The following is a 19,095-nucleotide window of genomic DNA, read 5'->3' on the forward strand; positions in this document are numbered from 1 at the left end:
AGATAGTGCACCAAAATTTGGAAATAAGTAGACCATGACATAACTAAGTAAAGCGGCGGACGAGGGTAGTTATAAGGGGTCAAAGTAGCGGTTTTTATTATTTTTTTGTGACGCTCATGATCGAGATAGTGCACCAAAATTTGGGAATGTATAGGTCATGACATAACTAAGCAAAATCTCCAAGGGCGTAACGCTGCGTAGGGGACAGGGGTAAAAATAAAAAGTATAAGGGGTTTTTGGTGACGTTCGTGATCGAGATAGTGCACGAAAATTTGGAAGTAAATCATGTCATAATAAGTAAAATCTTCAGGGACGGAACGCTATGTGGCGGACGAAGGTAGTTATAAGTAGAGACCGACCGATTAATCGGATTCGGCCAAAATTCAGCTACGGCCAAAACGAAGGTTTCACCGAAGGTAGAATAAAAAATGCTCTGTCAGTATACTATACTATACCTATAAATAATCTCTAAACAATATGCTTCGGCGAGTCTTTGATAATTTTTAATAATATTTACACTTACACCCTAAACTGAAATATTTTATAAACTTTCAGATAGTAGGTAGGATATCAATTTTAACAATAGGACAAGATGTCTCAAAGATATTCATTTGAATATTTCTCACGTAGTAAAATTCTGAGAAACTATAATAATTTTATTGTATTTGTTAAAACTCAAGATTACTGGTGTTTTGACTACCTAAATATTAATGGCAAAACATCTACTATCCCTACTATGAATAGAAATGTTTTATAAAAGTTTAGAAGAGCTAATTGGTTAGGAGAAAACGCTGACAAGCTTCTTTTTCTGACCTACAATATTAGGATGTTTGATTTCGAATATTAGCTACCAGATCCAGTAATCAGGAATACTCACTTACATTAATGTTTTTTAATGTTATTTATTTTTATTATCGCTTATATTATCAAATAATATATAAATGTTTGATTTTTTTGTTATAATGTCATATTTTTGTTTATCACTCATCAGTTAATAAAAATATAATAAACATTATTTAAATTATTAACATTTAATATTTTTAACATATATTTTTAGTCAGTTTCGGCCGAAGGTATCCTACAGGCCGAACTTCGGCGTCGGCTTCGGCCAAAAAAATCACATTCGGTCGGTCTCTAGTTATAAGGGGTCAAAGTCGCGGTTTTTATTATTTAAAAGTGGAGAGAGCGCACCAAAATTTGGGAATAAGTAGATCATGACGTAACTAAGCAAAATCTCTAGGGCGGAACGCTGCTTGGGAGAAAAAGGGGTGGGGGCAGGGATGAATGTAAAAATTATAAGGTTTTTGTGACGTTCGTGATCGAGATAGTGCACCAAAATTTGAGAATATGGGGCGGACTTCAACACCGCGACTTCGAATTCTTACAACTACCCTCGTCCCCCGCTCTGGTTTCCGCCCGTGTGGGAAAGTGATGTACACGACTAAATCAACATATCCCCGTATAGTTTGTCCATAATATGTATTACTTATCACGAGCAAAATCCGCTGCAGCTCTTGAACTGTTTTAATAGTAGTCCGGATCTTGTCCTCCGTACTTTATGAGTTCATTCGATATTCATTGACATATAAGATTGACTTGTAGGTACCTACATATATTATTTAAGACAATAAAATATTTTTATATTCTCTGATCAGAATTTAATTTACAACTATACAGGGTGTTAAATAAATAATGGGCCATAGCTTAACCTTAGATTCCCGAGCTTAAAATAGGTCGATTTAAGCTAACTTGCCTAAGTAAGAAAGTTGATAATAACTAAAATACACGTGGTGTCAAAGAAAATACTTGGAAATATTTCCTGATAGGCATGAGCTAATAACACAAAATTTGGTAAGCGGAGGTTCTTTGGGACAAAAAATCTGAATTTGTCACCAAAAATGATGTATTACCCAGCCACATACGTTTTTCAGCGCTCATTTAATACGTTCAATTTTTTTTATCTCCCACTCTACATACTTTTTAAATGAAAATTTTTATTCCCTTAATATTTTTACCTAAAAAATATAGGTATAGGTACTACATTCATCTCGCTAAACTTAACCTTTTTGGAAATAAACACATTTTAAATGTGCGATGTAACATAACTTTTTGCATAATCTTGTAGTTGTTCGCTGCAATATTTAATGAAATGTCCTGAGACGGCCCTGCCTGCGTGCATATATGGCTTATTAGCGACATATTCATTTTTTAGTTAGTCTGTTTGTTGTCTTCAAAGAGTTCACACATGTCTTAGTTAATAAAAATATATACAGTCCACTTAGTCAGCAGTTTTATTCATTTGGGAACACAAGGTTGCACGTGGGCATCCTAAACATTGGTCCATTCGAGACGGATCAAATTTCGCTATAGTGCCGATGTAAATTGGTCAAGGGAGCTGTTAAGTTTTAATTAGATTACACTAAGACATACATACATCGTCAACGTGGTGACGGTGACGTAATAAGTGAATAGTTTTCGTTCAAAATTGGGTGAAGTCAACAAGTGGGACTCAAGACGGTTAAGTGTTTTGCTTTACAAGTTCAACGGACGGAAAACAAAGATCATAAAGACGGCAGTTGGAATAAGCGGATCAGGTTTCAGCTAATAGCGGCATGGTATACGACGATAATAAAATTAACAGTGGGTGAGCCAATATCCTATTTATATTTTCCTTAATTTCATTCGAAAAAAACAGCATAATTTGGTCTGTGTTTATTGCATGTTATTCATTTGTCATAGGTAGTAAATTTTGATTTTAATTACTTGTATTTCCGGAGTTTAAAATTTGAGAATTTAATTTGATAATACATTTGGTTGATTTAGTAATTATTGGTTTTAATAAATTATTTTTGGTTTATAATGGGTGATCTAACAGATTTAGTTGCTAGAAGGGGTGTAATTAAAGGTCAATTAAGCCGGTTTGAAACATTTATAAATAATATAAGGGATAATGAATTGCAATTCATAGAATTACGTCTTCGGAAATCGAAATGTGAAGAAAATTGGGATAAATTTGCAGACATTCAGTCAAAAATTGAAATATTAGACAGTTCAGGGAAACAATTAGATGAAAGGGTTAGTTTCGAAGATAATTATATTAGGATTATTGCGTTAGCTGAGGGTAAATTACAAAATTCATACGATGGTTCTAAAAATGCGGGTATTAGCAAAAACACGGAAAATCGGGCTCCATCGGAAAGAGGAGCATTATTAAAACATACGAATAATCGGGCTCCAACGGAAAGAGGAGCATTGGTAAAAAATAGGGACAATCGGGCTCAAACGGAAAGGCGGAATCATAGGGTAGAAGGCTGTACTATGCCAGGTTGCAGTGCTTGTGGTAGAAATCATAATATTCTGCCACATATTTCAGGGAATTTCGGTAGAAATATTTCGGATTCGGTAAATACAAATGTGGCTAGTCGCGGGACACCACAAACGGATAATAATACGGTACCTGTTTTTTCGGGAACAGGTTACGAAATACGGTTTACGGGAAATACGGTTACGGAAAATACGGTTACGGAAAATACGGTTACGGAAAATACGGTTACGGAAAATGAGGTTACGGAACATACGACTGCGGGAAATGCGGTTACGGGAACCCGGGTTAATAATAATAATACGGCAAATAATACGGTAAATCGGATTAACTCGGGTAATAATAATGATAGGGAAGACACTGCTAAAACGGCACATAATACGGGAAATCAGGTTAATAATAACAACACGGCAAATAATACGGCAAATCGGATTAATTCGGGTAATAACAATAATAGGGAAAGCACTGTTAACACAGCGGATAATTCGGGAAATAATTATAATGAAAATTCGAAGGCTCAAGGGAATACAGAAGGTACGCGGACTTGTGAACAGGATCTTGTTCACAGTTACAAATCGGTGAGGATATCGGAAAATACGGATTCAAGGGAGATTTTATTATCTACGGAACATTTACAAATAATGGAAAAATCGGGAAAATTAAGTGACTGTAAAGCATTATTAGACGGTGCTTCAAAATCAAACTTTATGACTAAAGAATTATGGGAAAAGACAGGACTAAAGTCCTTTAAAGTAAATATACCGGTAAAAGGGATAGAGTACAATTGCACAAGCATAAGGGATTCGGTTAACTTAACGGTACGGTCTAAATGTAATAGTTTTCAAATGGACGGTTGTTTCTTAGCCATTGATAAAATAGATTTAGTAAATACTTTTAAAATTTCGGAAAATATTACTCTAGCAGATACTGAGTTTTGGAAAACAAATAAAATAAGTTTGCTGCTTGGAGCAACTGTATTTTGGGACTTACTTTGTACAGGGCGGTTCAAGTTGAATAAAGAGGGACCTTTTATTCAAAAAACCAAATTGGGTTTGATTGTATCGGGGCTAATACCAGGGGTTAGTGCCCAGCACAAAAAACGAAGTTGCAATTTTACGGAAAATAAAAATATTGAAGCACAATTAGAACGGTTTTGGAGCTTGGATGAATGTGAGGAAGCTACACCTCATACAACGGAAGAACGAAGATGTGAGGAATTATTTGAAAATTCTAGGGAAAGAAACTGGGAAGGCAGGTTTATTGTGAAATATCTATTTAAGGATAATGTGGATAAGTTGGGCCAATCTTATGACACGGCGTTAAAAAGATTTAGTCATTTGGAAGGGAAATTAGAAAGGAACGCCGTCATGAAGCAGCAATATAATGATTTTATGAAGGAATATATCCAGTTAGGGTACATGTTCAAGATTGAGGATGAGAATCAAGTCTCACATGCGGCTCATTATCTTTGTCACCACGGGGCGTTCAAGGATTCTTCTATCACTAAGAAATGTAGGATTGTTTTTGACGGTTCTGCGGTTAGCGATTCGGGAATCTCGCTAAATGATACTTTAATGACGGGTAATAAATTACAGGACAATTTATTTAATATTTTGTTACGGTTTAGGGAACATGTTATAGTAATTGTTGCTGATATAGCTAAGATGTACCGGCAAATTTTGATTTATGATCCAAACGGGGAATTTCAGGGAATTCTATGGAGATTTTCAACGAAAACCGAAGTAGAAGTTTATAGGTTGAACACGGTCACCTACGGGTTAGCTTCATCTAGTTATTTAGCGGTTCGATGCTTATTAGAGTTAGCTGGGGAAAATAAGGATAAATATCAAAGGGCAAGTGAAATTATACTTCGTGACTTTTATATGGATGATATAATAACGGGTACAAACACGGTCGAAGAAGCTAGAAGGTTAAAAGGGGAAATAAGTAGTATTTTGGATTTAGGATGTCTTCCATTAAGAAAATGGAAGTCAAATCATCCAGTGGTTCTTAAGGATGAGTCTAATTCAGCGGGGGATGTAGAACATTATCTAGCGGAAGATGGGATTAATAAAACACTTGGATTATTATGGAATTCAAAGGAAGATGTTTTGCATTTTAGAATCACGATTGGTACAAGAAAAGATAAGAAAGGCTTTCTATCGGTCGTAGCTCAAGTATTCGATCCACTGGGCCTAGGTAGTCCAGTGATGATAAGGGAAAAATTAATAGTACAAGCATTGTGGCAGATGAAATTGGGATGGGATGAATCATTACCTCAGGAACTTGACTCGTCCTGGAGCAGGTTCAAGGATAAAATGACGGCTCTGGAAGAATTAAAAATAAATCGAAAATTTTATTGGGAAAAATCAACGGATTTTAACGGTATGGATAATGTAAATTTAGTTTGTTCAAAATCTAGGGTGGCTCCTTTGAAGTCTGCGTGTTTGGAAAGACTGGAGCTATGTGCTGCTCTTTTAGGAGCAAAATTGACTAAAGAGGTAATTAAATCTTTAAATATTAGGTTTACCAAGATAAGACTCTGGACGGCTTCCACGATAGCATTGCCATGGATACGGGGAGAACCGTGCCAATGGAAAACTTTTATAGCGAATAGAGTAGGGGAGATTCAACGGTTAACGGATAAAAATTCTTGGGAACATGTTAGGTCAGAGATAAATCCAGCGGATGTTTTATCAAGAGGGATAGAACCAGAGCAATCCAAGGATTTTAGATTGTGGTGGGATGGTCCTAATTTTTTAAGACTGCACGAAGAAATGTGGTTTGAAACAGAATCAGACTTCAAAGTAGAGGAGCTGCCAGAAATTAGAAAGCCAAAATTGGTATTTTCTCCAATTGTGGTACAGGACATATTCGGTAAATATTCTAGTCTTAAACGATTAAAGAATGTAACAGGTTGGATATTTAGATTCTACAAAAATTCTAAATTAAAAAGGGAACAAAGGGTTTTAAGTAAAGTTCTCTCAAGTGACGAACAAGAAACAGCTTTGAGACGATTAATAATATTATCGCAGAAACAGAGTTTTTATGAAGACTGGCAAGCTCTGAAAAAATCAAAAGGGGTTTTGAATTCAAGTAAAATAATATGTTTAAATCCATTCTTAGATGATTCGGGTATAATAAGGGTAGGAGGAAGAATACAGAATGCTGAGGTAGGGTACGACCAAAAGCATCCGATTATACTTTCGAAATCACATAAGTTAACAAGACTCATAATACAAAACGAACACTATCGAAATTTGCATGCGGGTGCGCAAACGTTATTAAATATTGTGAGATTAACCTATTGGCCTATATCGGGTAGGAGCGTGGTTCGGGATATATTACGTAAGTGCATAACATGTTTTCGGGCAAAGCCATTGCATCTTAAACAAAAAATGGGGAATTTACCAGCTAGTCGCATAACTCCTAGTATTAAATCTTTTGAACGGTGTGGCATTGACTATGAAGGTCCATTTCATATAAGGGCTCATAAGCTTAAAGAGCAAAAAATTATTAAGGGGTATTTCTGTATTTTTGTTTGTTTGGTGAAAAAGGGTCATTTGGAGTTGGTGAGTGACTTAACTACTCAGGGATTTTTGATTTGTTTTAAAAGATTTATATCCAGAAGGGGTTTACCACGGGATATATATTCGGATAATGGAAGTAACTTTGTAGGGGCTAACAACCACCTTCAGGATTTATTTAATTTTTTACGGGATAGGGTAAATCAGTGTACTTTTGCTAGATACTTATCTGAATTGTGTATTAACTGGCATTTTATACCAAGCTATTCTCCACATTTCGGTGGTTTATGGGAGGCAGCTGTAAAATCGGCAAAATATCATTTAAAAAGGGTTGTTGGGGACACTAGTCTCACCTATGATGAGTTGAATACGGTAATTGCGCAGACTGAAGCCTGCTTAAATTCCCGTCCTTTGACCCCTCTTTCTGAGGATCCTACTGATTTTAATGTTCTCACTCCTGGGCATTTTCTAATTGGCTGTCCATTGGTGTCGTTACCGCAAGAAAACATTCTACATCTGAATCCGGGTCGTATTCAAAGGTTCCAATTGGTAAGGCAGATTATGCAAAATTTTTGGAGTAAATGGTCCAAGGGTTATCTGGCAAATTTGCAAGAAAGAAATAAATGGCGTTCTTCAGCTGACCAGATTAAACCCGGACAAATAGTAATTTTGGAGGAGAGTGGGGTACCACCCATGAAATGGCCTTTGGCAAGGGTAATGGAGGTGCATCCTGGAAAAGACGGTATTGTGCGGGTAGTGACGCTCAAAACGAGTAATGGACACTGTATTAAACGTGCGGTGGCAAAAATTTGCGTGTTACCGATGGATAATTAGACATAGGGGAAAAGGAAACTTTCGTTTGTTTTAGGACATCATTTTTTGGTTTTAGGTTATATTGTTGCATTGTTTTGTTGGTATAATAGGAACTTTAGTTTTAGTTATCTTGAAAGACTGTGCTTTCAAGGAGGGGCGGCATGTTCGCTGCAATATTTAATGAAATGTCCTGAGACGGCCCTGCCTGCGTGCATATATGGCTTATTAGCGACATATTCATTTTTTAGTTAGTCTGTTTGTTGTCTTCAAAGAGTTCACACATGTCTTAGTTAATAAAAATATATACAGTCCACTTAGTCAGCAGTTTTATTCATTTGGGAACACAAGGTTGCACGTGGGCATCCTAAACAGTAGTTACACCCGCAAAATAAACTTAAAACCATAATAATTATTGTTCTCATATTTATATTATTGCATCCTAAATTCCATTAGAGGAAATTTGCGATACATTTTTGGAAATTATTATGGCTTTAAGTTTATTTTTCGGGTGTAACTACAATGATATGCAAACAATTATGTTGCATCGCAGATTTAAAATGCGTTTATTTCGAAAACGGTTAAGTTTGGCGACATGAATGTAGTCGTCTAAGATCCGAATATAGGTCGATCTATACCGATCTGCTTGTCGGATGAAACATTAGGTTTGTTCTAGCAAACAGTCAAACTAGTCAGAAACCGTCAGCAAACAGTTGTTCAGTGAGAGAACATAATACAGTCACCAGTGCTATCCCCTCTACTCGCGCTGGTCCACTATTAGCTGATGGTTTCAAACCGTTTGAAACTGATGCTAGAACAAACCTATTGTTTTTATTAAATTTCAGACATAGACAAATAGTTCTAGCATGGGTTGCCTATCAAAATCGTGTCATAGCTATCCTTAAGTAGGGACGTAGGGGTTGAAATCAATATTTCAAGCACATTTTTTTAAAGTATGGCAGAATTATTTTATTTTTAAATTAAATAGGCATATTCAGTATAATTCATAGATTATTCAAGACAAAATTCAAGGAAAAACATTGAAAAATAAGCCAACGGTGGCAAATTTTTGAGGTGACACCTCAAAATATAATGAATTTTGCGGTGGACATCAGAAACAGAACTCATCATTGGATCATAGTAAACAAAAAATTTAAAAATATTTTATTAACTTATGAGTTTTTCGAGGTAACGCTTACCAGCTTTTTTAGTTTTATCGAATTTTGACTTTTTGATATCACTCAGAAGTCAAAATAATTAATTTTTTTGCAAAAAGGGTGGAAATCAACATATTTACTATTTTTAAACAAAGAATAAGCACAAAACAAAAAATACTCGACAGCGCTACCTCAAGGAAGGTCTAAAGAAAATATATACAAAATTCCAGGTGGGTCGGTCAAGCAGTTTTGAGAAAAAAGCGTTTAAAGTATTGTCAACTTTTATTTTCAATTTCTGTTTTGTCTGTAAAATCGTAAAATGATGCACACCGGAATATATTTTAGAATCGCGAAGTAATTTACAAAAGAAAATGAGAACAGCTGTTGACCGTTGTTAACCACGTTCAAGCGTGCTGGCGCGAACCTGCTGCAAAGCGATTTGAAGGTAGGGATATTCAACACTATCTCCCTACCTTCGATTCACTTTGCAGCAAATTAGCGCCAGCGTGCTTGAGCGTAGTGAGAAACGGTCAACAGCTGTTCTCATTTTCCTTTGTAAATTTAGTGCATTCTTTCACGGTTTTTGCTCCAAATTTTAAAGAACCGCTTGGATTGACATGAAATTTGGCGTACATATAGCTTACATGTCAAAGAAAAAAAGTGATATTGTGCCGATGTGTGCTTTTGCCCTGGGGGTGACTTTCACCCCCTCTTGGGGGTGAAAAAATATATATCCAAAATAAGTCCGGAAATGGGTAAACTGACTAATTTTAAGTAACTTTTGTTCTATAGAGCTTTTTCGCCAAGTCAACACTTTTCGAGTTATTTGCGAGTGAATATGTTCATTTTTCAACAAAATAACCACATTTTTAGACGGTTTTTCGCAAATAACTCAAAAAGTAAGTATTTTGTCGAAAGAAACGTTCTTAGCAAAAATATAGCCTATAAAAAAGTAAAAAAAAATGATATACGCGTTAGGTCTCTGGATCTCGTAGAACCAGAGTTATAGCCAATGAAAAATAGATTCATATTCACCAAATTTCAAATATAATATTTCGACATGAGATATTCAAAAAATAAGCACTTTTTCGGGAAAACCCATTAGGTATAACTTTTTTAAAGTGTATAAAAAAAAGATTTTTTCTGTTTTTACAAAAAGTTTCTAACAATAAATTTAAGCAAGTTTCAAAGTAAAATTTTTAAAAATTTTAATTTTGAAAAATATGCTTTCTTTCAAAATAACTTAAAAATTCTTAGAGATACCAAAAATTTTGAAAAACAAAAAAAGTCAGCATTGCTTTTCTGAATATCATGTATTTTTACTCTGGGCTAATTAGCAAAATTCATGGAAAAGTTATTTACCAGCAATTTTATTGCTGGAATCGAATTATAAGATCCTATATATTAATAATATAGGTATGCAAAGTCCGCAGATAGTGTGCTACTTTCTTTATAAACAAAATGGCGCCGACAAATCGTATTTTTTTCAATTATTTCTCTATAACTCCGAAGATTTTAACTTTACAACAAAAACACCCAAATAAAAATTCACCGCAATTAAATTCTGCATAGAGATATGTTTTTCACGATTTGCTCCGACGAAAATTTTCCTCGGAAAATGCGGGTTTTCCTAACAAAAACTTTAATTTTCAAATAAAGTTTTAGGTAAGTAATTATTAATCAATAATTAAATAACTTAGTGACATCAAAGCTTTCTTGGTATAGATTGTAATTCCAGAAGCCGGTGAAAATTAAACGAATATTTTAGCAACAATTCAATTGTTAATTAACAATTTACGATCGCAATAATAACCAAAATAATCATGATACAATGTTCAAACTTATAAAGATTATAAAGATGAGATGCTTATTTAATATTTTATCGACAAAATATAAATTTTTCTTTTTTTTGCATAATCTTTAAATTTTGAAAAAAAAATAGTTATAATACGTTGGTATTCTTAGTAAAGTACAAAGAAAGGTTATTTACCAGCAATTTTATTGCTGGAATCGAATTATAAGATCCTATATATTATTAATATAGGTATGCAAAGTCCGCAGATAGTGTGCTACTTTTTTTATAAACAAAATGGCGCCGACAAATCTTTTTTTTTCAATTATTGCTCTATAACTCCGAAGATTTTAACTTTACACCAAAAACACTCAAATAAAAATTCACCCCAATTTAATTCTACATAGAAGTACGTTTTTTCCGATTTGCTCCGACGAAAATTTTCCTCGGAAAATGTGGGTTTTCCCAACAAAATCTCGAATTTCCAAATAAATTTTTTGGACCAGTAATTATTTATCAATAATTATATAGCTTTGTGAAATAAAAGCTTTATTGGTATAGATTATAAATTCAGAAGCCGGTGAAAATGAAACGAATATTTTAGCAACAATTCAATTGTTAATTAACAATTTACAGTCGCAATAACAACCAAAATAATCATGAGACATTGATTAAACTTAGAAAGATTATAAAGGTGTGATGCCTATTTAATATTTTGTCGACAAAATATAAATTTTTTATTTTTTTGTATAATCTTTAAATGTTTAAAAAAATTGTTATAAAAAAATGAACATTTCTCAGAAATTGTTTATTATATTCTAATTTTATAAAATACTTAAAATGCGTATTTCATAGGTCTTGAAAATGAATGCTTTAAAAAAAATTTCCAACCATTTTCAAAAAAGTTATGAAACAGCAAAGTAAATATACGTTTTCTCCGTTGTTTATAATTTGTTTTAATTGTTTCAAAGCTTAAAAGTGAGTCTATGGTATAATATAATTACTCACAAAGAATATCAAAAATTAGTGCAATGGTTATATTTTAATCAAAGATTAAAAATACTTCTTTTTGTAATTTTTAGCGCAAAAGTAGGCCTCATACAGAGTCGGAGCTTAAATGTTCACTCGAAGCGACTGACACGCAGCATGCATTATTTATAAAAGTGTACGTCTCGCGCGGCCCGTCGTCGCTCCGAGTGAAAATTTTAGTTACAGTGCTGTATTATTCTACTTTCGCGCGTGTAAATTACAAAAAAATATATTTATAATCTTTAATTAAAATATAAGCATTAAACTGGTAACCGATATTTTTTTGTAAATAATTAGCTTGTACTTTAAACTCACTTCTACGCTTTGAAAGAATTAAAAAAAATTATAAACACCGTAGATATCGTATGTTTACTTTGCTGTTTCATAACTTTTTTGCAAATAGTTGCAAAAAAGTATTAAAGCATTCATTTTCAAGATATTTGAAATGCGCATTTTAGCTATCTTTTAAAATTACAATATAATAAAAACTTTCTGAGAAACGTTAATTTGTTTATAACTAGTTTTTTTTAAACATTTAAAGATAATGCAAAAAAATAAAAAATTTATATTTTGTCGACAAAATGTTAAATAGTCATCTCATCTTTATAAGATTTCAAAGCTTGATCAGTGTATCATAGTTATTTTGGTTATTATTGCGGCCGTAAATTATTAATTAACAATTGAATTGTTGCTAAAATATTCGTTTAATTTTCATCAGCTTCTGGAACTATAATCTAAGCCAAGAAGTCTTTTAAGTCACCAAATTATTTAATTATTGGTAGATTAATTACTTATCTAAAACTTTATTTGAAAATTAAAGATTTTGTTGGGAAAACCCGTATTTTCCGAGGAAAATTTTCATCCGAGCAGATCGGGAAAAACACAACTCTATGCAGAATTTAATCACGGTGAATTTTTATTTGGGTGTTTTTGTTGTAAAATTAAAATCTTCGGAGTTATAGAGCAATAATTGAAAAAACACGATTTTCGGGCGCCATTTTGTTTATAAAAAAAGTAGCACACTATCTGAGGACTTTGCATACCTATATTATTAATATATAGGATCTTATAATTTGATTCCAGCAATAAAATTGCTGGTAAATAACTTTTCCCAAAAATGGCCTATTCTCCGATAATCAGCCCAGACTATTTTTTGTTTTTCTGTTTGACAAAAATTGATTAAGATTTGGTGTTTCTAAATTTGCATACATTCGTGATCAGTGACTCGTTTAACCCCTTTTAACTACAGCCCTTTCAATAATAAGGACTTTGAACCGATGAAACTTACAGATCATATAAGCAATACATACACGAGTCAAGAAACTTGTGAAGTCGTAACGATTAAGTTCATTTAAGATACTAATTAGGGGATGATTTTCTCGATTTTTTTACCAAAACAAAAAGGGACTAACTTTATTTTGAGCGTAACTTGTTTACTTTTGATGCTAGAAATTTTTTTATAAAACAAAAATGAAGCTTTTTTTAAACACTTTAAATAAGTTGTAATGGGTTTTCCCCGAAATGTGCTTCATTTTTGGTTATTTCATGTTAAAGTATTCCATTTAGAATTTGACGAATATGAACCTATTTTTCATTAGCTATAACTCTGCTTCTACTAGGTATAGAGACGTGATATATACACCATTTTTTTTTTAGTTTTTTACAGGCTATATTTTTGCTAAAAGTATTTTTCGACAAAATACTTACTATTTGAGTTATTTGCGAAAAACCGTCTAAAAACGTGGTTATTTTGTTGAAAAAAGGAACATATTCACTCTGCCAAATAACTCGAAAAGTATTGACTTAGTGAAAAAACTCTATAGAATAAAAGTTAAAAATTAGCCAGTTTATCAATTTCCTGACTTACTTTGGACGAATATTTTTCACCCCCAAGAGAGGGTGAAAACCACCCCCGGGGCAAAAGCACATATCGGCACAATATCACTTTTTGTATTTGACTTGTTAGCTATGTTCATGCCAAATTCTATGTCAATCCAAGCGGTTCTTTAAAATTTAGAGGTTTTGCAATATTTTACCGTTAAAGAACGGACTAATTACCGTTAAAAAACATATTTCGGTGTGCATAACATATTTCGCTGACAGACAAATTTGATTCCTTGAGGTAAGGCTATTGAGACATTTTTTGTTTTATGCTTATTTTTTGTTTAACAATAATAAATATGTTGATTTTCACCCTTTTTTGCAACAAAAAATTCGTTGTTTGACTTCTGAGTGATATCAAAAACTCAAAAGTCGATAAAACTAAAAAACTGGACAGCGTTGCCTCAAAAAACTCATAAGTTAATAAAATCTTATTGAATTTTTTGTTTACTATGGTCCAATGATGAGTTCTGATGTCTACCGCAAAATTCATTATTTTTGAGGTGTCACCTCAAAAATTTGCCACCGTTGGCTTATTTTTCAATATTTTTCCTTGTATAATCTATGAATTGTACTGAATATGCCTATTTTATTTAAAAATAAAATAATTCTGCCATACTTTCAAAAAAATGTGCTTGAAATATTGATTTCAACCCCTACGCGCCCCCCTTAAAGATAGATATGACACGATTTTGATAGGCAACTCATGCTAAAAATATTTGTCTATGTATGAAATTTAATAAAAACAATGTTTATCCAGCAAGCAGATGGGTACAGATCGACCTATATGCGGATCCCGTACTATAGTATATCTCTTTTAAGCAAAAACATTGAGAATAAAAATTTTGATTCCAAAAGTATAATGCAGGGTGGTGAATCGGAAAATGGACCATAGGAAACTCAATGTTAAATTTTAAACTGTTGAATTCCTGCTTCCCTAATTGTGTTACATCAAAAGTCATGAGAAGTTATTTGTAGAGGATTGAAATCTGTATTAAAAACAGAAGTTACAATTGTTCTACGATTTAAACACATTCCAAAATTTTGAAAAATATAATGTATTTACCGCAGTAGGTACGTGTGGGCATGTTAGGCCACACGTTACTATTTAACTGACAGTGAGCACACTATTAACTGAAGAAAATATCTTTTTAATACTTTCTCCTTAACTGAGGGTATCTGATCAACTTTATTGTGTTTTAACCTTAGAATATAAAATAAACTAGGAAGGAGTAAAATGCGAAATGACTCCGAGCCAGGAAGGAGGTTGCAAATGGCGATCAGCTGTCAGATTTGCTTTTTATCTCTAGTGACGTACCTTTGAAAGAAGGAAGAAAATAAATTATTAACGATTTTATTACATCTTTGATGTTAAAGAAACAGCTATAGATCAAGAGAAAATACGTATTAATATAATATTTTGTTGAAAAGTCAGTTAAATAACATTTTATTGTACTAATAACTTCAGTTAATTGATTGCATATACAGGAGCTTTACCAGATGGTACGCCTATGCACACAGCTGATCCAATAGGGCTTTTCATCGATTGTCATTTGTTTCGAGCTTCTGTCATATGTTGTATAATCTGTGCATAATATTAATATACACGGATTATACGACATATGACAGAAGCTCGAAACAAATGACTGTGAATGAAAAGCCCTATACACAAACACCTTCTACCTCGTTGACAAAAACTTACGAGTCATCCACAGACGTTCAAGATTGCCAGTTCCGCTAGAAATTTAAGGTGTTGTTGATATATGACAGACTCCTTCCTGTTCTTTTATATTCTAAGGTTTTAACCAATAAATGATAAAATAAATAAAGAAATTGACAGTTCAAATTGTTAATATAATAAATTCATTGTCACCGAATGCAATCTTATACACATTATTGCACTGTGTGTGGCGTAACTTTGGCGTATTTCTCTGAAAATTGTATTATATTTTTACAAAATTTTGAATAATTATTGTTCATAGAACAATATTAACAGTTGTTTTCAATACAGATTTCAATTCTCTACAAATAGTTTCTTATGAATTTTGATGTAAAATAATTAGGAAAGCAGGAATTCAACAGTTTAGAATTTTACATTGAGTTTCTTATGGCCCCTGTTCCAATTCACCACCCGGTACAGTGGGGGATAAAAAAATTAAACCTATTAAATGAGCGCTGAAAGACGTATGTGGAGACCTCTGGGCAATACATCATTTTTTGGTGGCGAATTTAGATTTCTCGTCCCAAAAAACATGCGCTTACCAAATTTCGTGTTGTTAACTCATGCCTGTCAGGAAATATTCAAGAATAAATAAAATAAAAGTTTAACTTGTGACACTCTATATTTCAGTTATTATCAACTTTCGTACTAAGGTAACCCATATAGCACACAACGTCCGATGTACGTCCATATAACGTACATTTAAAGTCCAAACGTCCATGGACCAAAACTGGACGTACTATGTACGTACATTACGGGACGTCCATTGGATGGACGTTTGATTTCAACGTACATTGGACATCCATTTGTGGTCCATGGATATTTTACACAAAACGTATATTAAGTCCCAATACAAACAAAATGAGAATCTTCTTGACAACGTTGTCGCTCTTCGCGCTATCGAAGACAGGTACTTTTAGGGGATTATCGCTGTTAATTGTTGTGGAATACTGAAGGATATGATAATTCACAGAATGGCAAACGCGCTTGTAATATACAACAACGGTACTGACTCTAAAAATAGTTTGGAGTTTGGAACAGAAACAGAACAGAGATTAAACCTCTTTTAATGTGCATGCTTCCTAGGGCGTCATTATCTGAATCTCGTCTTTATGAAAATACATCCTGTGATATATTTGTGTTTTCTGTTTATCGTGCAAGTGCAGTCGTGCATTAATGAAGATCCTAGTTCTTATAATAAAGTATATATTATAATGAAGTTATAGTAAAGAGTAGATAATAAAAAAGGTCTTTTGTGTAATATTTTTAAGTATAAGTTTAGTATTATAAGGAACTATTTCCTATAAAGGCTTTTTGCTATGTATTCACAAAATTATGGATACTAGATTGCTTTCTGAAAAGTGCCCTACAAATGTCCATAAGACGTACATTGAATGTACATAAGGTGTACACTGAAAGCTCCAATACAACGTACAATGTACGTTTGTAGCGGACGTTCTATGGACGTCCAATTTTGTGAACTCTGGACATTCGTTGAACGTCCATCGGATGTCCATTGTACCTTAGCGGGACGTCCATTGAACGTTCCAATGTACACAGATGTACGTCCATAAAACGTACTTGTGCTATCTGGGAAGTTAGCTTGAATCGACCTATTTTAAACTCGGTAATCTAAGGTTAAGCTATTCTTTACCAAACACCCTGTATAATCTCATATGACGAACTTGACTCTGATTGCTTTCGATTTTAAATTTTAAGATATATGGTGGGATATCCATAGACGTAAATGTATTAACATACGTTTATGGTGATCTGATGTATTGTGAATGTAAAAGCTATTATGACGTCACTAAATGCAACATGTTGCCTGGAGGTTAAAAGCAAGGCCGCGAATTAAACTGCAATGTTGACATACCCATTTGATAGTAGCCTTGACATACCCTACTATATTTTTCAGGTCGAGCGGTCAACAACATCCAATGTAGTGAAAGTCTATCTATATTATACCTTAGATTATTAATTTTTTAAATTGACACCTTCATATTAACATAATACATTAATTTGGTAAATAAAAACGTGACTGTTTTGGGTTATGGCCATATACTTCGTTGCTACATTTATTGCCAATAAAAATATATCGTTTGTATTTTTTTACATTTTTTAAATTACTATTTTGTGTGTTACTATTTTATAAATTATAGGTTTGAATATTTTTTTTTATTTTTTAAAAGGTTTTCTGTAAAATTTCTTGGTCCTTTTCTTTTAACTTTTTCTAAAATAATTATTCTCTGTTCTTCGTTATTTTAGGATAGGTACCGTGTATAGCCTCTAATAAATTACAAATAATTTGTTTAAAAACGTGATATTTTTTATTGTCTATTTTGTTTTAAAAACTGACTTCATAAAGTTTTACTATGAATTTGTCGAGTCAATATAGGTGCCTATAATATTTTAACACATTCATCGAACAAAAAATAACAAAAAATTATCGTGTAAAGTGAAATTTTTTGTCATGCTGCAAACTCGATCGGTGGCCAATATAATCTTTTAAATTTAATCTCAAGGAGTATTCATAATTCTAGCGATATGAGGATGTGTGTTATCGTGCATTAGTAAAATCTGTCATATCCAATAGGGATGCTAAGTGGCAAACCATGATCTTCTAAAACGTTTTTAATGTAGGTATATGTATTCAAAATTAAAATTAAAGCGACTGAAGTGTACCTATATTAAAAGAATTCACTTTTAAGCCCGATTTTCATTAGACGTGCAAGGAACCGGACCGGCAATGGCAATGCACGGGCAAGGTTTTCGGAGTGAACTTACAATGTTAAAGGCTTGTCGCGGGATAATTTCCTTTGTATAGTGAACAATGTGCAAAACTTCCACGTTAATAAAAATTACTTTAATATTAGACGAAGAAACAGAAAATGGAAACAGACATTGCAGAAGAAACAGCAAAAAAACGTTTTTGAGTACATAAAATGCTAAAGAAACGCAATGAAGGAGAATTTGCAACGTTACACTCCGACCTTTTAGACTTTAGACGATCAAGCAACATTTTTTTAAATATGACAATATTAATGACAGAGGACGATTTTAGTAACTTATTGGCGCATATTGAGGAAGGGACCTCTTCAAAAACAAAATACTTCTTTCTTCTTTCCTTTATTGTCACTATAAATCTAATTTCAAATAACCACGATTGCTTGCCGGTAAGGTATTCACACTTGTCGTGACCTGTACGGCACATGATAGGCAAATATAAGGCGCATTCCAAGTGACATGAAAACCGTCCTTCGTACTGCCCTCGTCATGCGCATTATAAAAAATGCGTTCCAAGCGAACATGAACGATGATTCGTATCGTACACTGTTGTTCCAAGCGATCTATGTACCGTTTCGAAATCGGTAACTGAACGGTCCTTTTGATACATGCCTTCAAGCAGAAATTATTTGTACTGACTTGCGCAGTTAGGATTGTTTTCATTTTTACTGGTCACTGCTATGAGATCAGCTGATGATTCAATAATAGAATATTCCACAATCCACGCTATATAGTACCTGTGAATCTTGATTTTCGTTTAAATATTAATTCTTTTTTTTTTCAAATTAATCTTAAAAATATGGATAATTTATTATTTTTTTATGACAGCGATTTTATGTCAGATATCGATTCTGAGGAAGATTTTGAAGTTGAAGTGGCACGCTACTAGTGGTACTGTGGTAAGTACTCGTACTGAAAATGGCTCAGGCGCAACTCGAACTTGAAACGGTAGGTACACAAATACGTTCCAAGAGGGTTACGTACCGGTAATCGGTTCGGGATCGATAGAAAACCGTTCAAGGGCGATTCTGCGCATTAAAACAGTCCAATCGATTTCGTGACGGTTCAAG

General features: G+C 33.3%; 1 protein-coding gene across 1 annotated transcript; it reads left to right on the forward strand.

Moving 5' to 3' along the window:
- Window positions 1-2,859: 2,859 nt before the first annotated feature.
- LOC126883661 (ras guanine nucleotide exchange factor Q-like) lies at window positions 2,860-8,510 on the forward strand. Its single transcript, XM_050649317.1, has 2 exons — window positions 2,860-4,206; window positions 8,505-8,510. Exons 1-2 carry the CDS (start codon window positions 2,860-2,862, stop codon window positions 8,508-8,510), a joined length of 1,353 nt encoding a protein of 450 aa, XP_050505274.1.
- Window positions 8,511-19,095: the final 10,585 nt, after the last annotated feature.

Source organism: Diabrotica virgifera, chromosome 4 (assembly GCF_917563875.1).
Source record: "Diabrotica virgifera virgifera chromosome 4, PGI_DIABVI_V3a".
Lineage (NCBI taxonomy): Eukaryota > Metazoa > Arthropoda > Insecta > Coleoptera > Chrysomelidae > Diabrotica > Diabrotica virgifera.

What these genes read in the sequence shown, in the direction of transcription:
- LOC126883661 (XM_050649317.1), top strand. Translation starts at nt 2,860, where the DNA reads ATGGGTGATCTAACAGATTTAGTTGCTAGAAGGGGTGTAATTAAAGGT.